Consider the following 2229-nt stretch of genomic DNA (forward strand, 5'->3'; position numbering starts at 1 on the left):
TGTAAATTGTTATTGATCCCTTTACCTCTAGTCCTAAAGTTTAGTTTAGTTCTTACTCTTCTTATATTTATTGTTTGTTTACTTGCACTGCTGTAACTGGAGCCTCGTTCTCTCGTCTCTCTATATACTGGACTGCATAGCTGGACTGGCCATCGGGCATACCGGTGGGCCGCTGGCGATTTTTTGTTTTTATTGGCCGATGGATTTTTTTTTTGGAGCTGTTTGAAGTTAATGCCATCAATATGCTGGTGGATCTTTTGACCAGACTGATTACAGAGTCCTCAGAGTAAACCAGCAGTCATTCTGTTTGTGTTCTGTATACCGGTACATACTGTGTGTATGCTGCATGATTCAGTGGTTGTTACACCCTATTCAGAAACAACAGCACTCTTGAAATCAATTCCAACCTTCACTCCTCCCCTGTCGAGACAAATGAAGAGAAAATGAAACTTCTCCTGTTACAGTGAAAGAATATCAGTTGCTCAGAAAGTAAAATCAAGTTGCTGCATTTTACAGGGAGATTACACACTGTGTTCAAGTGGGAACACTGAAATACAGACAGAAGAATGAAAAACAAAATGATCAACAGGTTGGAGCTTACCAAAAACAAATGATCAAATAACTCACTAAAAATATCACCTAAATAACTGCAGCACTTATAACTATTAAAAGCTTTAATCCCTAATTCATAATTGGAGTAAAATTCTGCTAAATCTCACCATTATTGTTTCTTCTCCAGATGAAGAATCCAAGGGGGAGTAAAACAACACCTCCAACAACAGGACCAACAGGAAACTCTGAGGGAGAAACTGAAAAGGTTAAAAAATAAAAAGTTAAAAAATAAAGGCTAATTCCACTGCTAGAAGTTCTGAAGTTCTGAATGTTTAATACAAGCTGATGGTATTCCTGCTGTAGGTGAAAAAGAAGGGGATTTTAAAGTATCTGTAGATCTCTGTTGCTTTTTTCAAAAGTGCTGAGTACTGTAAATATTGCTTCAAATTAATTATGTATTTTTATTGTCACAGTAACAATATGTGAAAAGCTATCAAACTTTAAAGGACCCCTAAGAGTAATTGTTTAGCACCAGTGTTGTGCAAATGCTACAATATTGGACCCATTGTCCATACAATATTTTAGCATTTGTACAACACTGGTGTTGATTATATCGGCTCATGCCTATGACCATTTTTGGTACATTTGAGAAACTTTAGTAGATTAAGGTTAAGTATCCTGATGATAAAATGAAAACATTCTCAATTAGATCTCTTTTTGCACTCATTTCCTTACATCTTAAATAATCGCTAAAATATTTCTACTAAAACTAAGGCTGCAAAATATTAAAAATTATATTTACTTTTAATTTACTTAAGTTAAAATGTCGTCACTAAATGAATTCTGTTGAATAAATAATGTGATGAATTTGATTGAACCAACTCGATGATGTCACATTCTGTTCTGACAGAAGATGGCGCTAAACATGTTTTAAAAGCTTTAAGCACTTAAATCACACACGGACTATGTCAGTTTTTGAGAGCAGAGCTCAATGATGAGTCTGAGCTCAGCAGTACAGGAGCTAGGATTTTCAGGAAAATAATGGAGTGAGAGTAGTGAAACTGAGTGTGTTCATGAAAACACAAAGCAGTTGATAATGGAGAACAGAGAGGACTGATCGCAGGTTTAAACTGATCAGACTGATCAATACATACTGACTGAAGAAGCTTATTTTTGTGTTTGAACCAAAAAGAAAAAAAATGTTTTGACATGTTTTACATATTTTAGCCATTTCAATTTGGTTGCAGGTCTCATAATACTAACAATAATAAATCATAATACTGGCAGTGTCACGTCCGGGTGGTGGACGTGTGGAGTTGAAGATAGGACCCAAAATGCGGCAGCTCTGGTGCAGGTGAGTATTTGTTGAATAGGAGTAGATACAAACAGAAATGGCGGGTGAACATGAAACTGGAAAACCTAAACTGGGCAAAACTAACAAAACAAACCAGAGCGAAGATGCGGGGAGTTATGAGGAAATACACAGAGAGACGGACGGAGAGACGCAGGGAGACCGAGGGGAACAACACAGACGAACCAGCCACGAGGACGGAAGACTCTCGGAGCAAAACAAAACAGGAGGCCCGGGGGCCGACAACATAGGAGCCCGAACCGTTCAGGGGGCCGACCGTGCAGACGGCAACGGCGGCAATGTGGAAACAGTTCAGGGGGTCGACC

General features: G+C 38.4%; 1 protein-coding gene across 1 annotated transcript in view; it reads left to right on the forward strand.

Moving 5' to 3' along the window:
- The first annotated feature begins 1943 nt into the window (after window positions 1–1943).
- LOC102304854 (major histocompatibility complex class I-related gene protein-like) overlaps window positions 1944–2229 on the forward strand; it is a 6689-nt gene continuing 6403 nt past the window's right edge. The window contains exon 1 of the mRNA XM_014329205.1: window positions 1944–2133. Coding sequence (XP_014184691.1) covers window positions 1944–2133 — 190 coding nt within the window. The remainder of the gene's footprint in view (window positions 2134–2229) is intronic.

Source organism: Haplochromis burtoni, unplaced genomic scaffold (genome assembly GCF_018398535.1).
Source record: "Haplochromis burtoni strain Fernald_Lab_line unplaced genomic scaffold, NCSU_Asbu1 Contig_519, whole genome shotgun sequence".
Classification (NCBI taxonomy): domain Eukaryota; kingdom Metazoa; phylum Chordata; class Actinopteri; order Cichliformes; family Cichlidae; genus Haplochromis; species Haplochromis burtoni.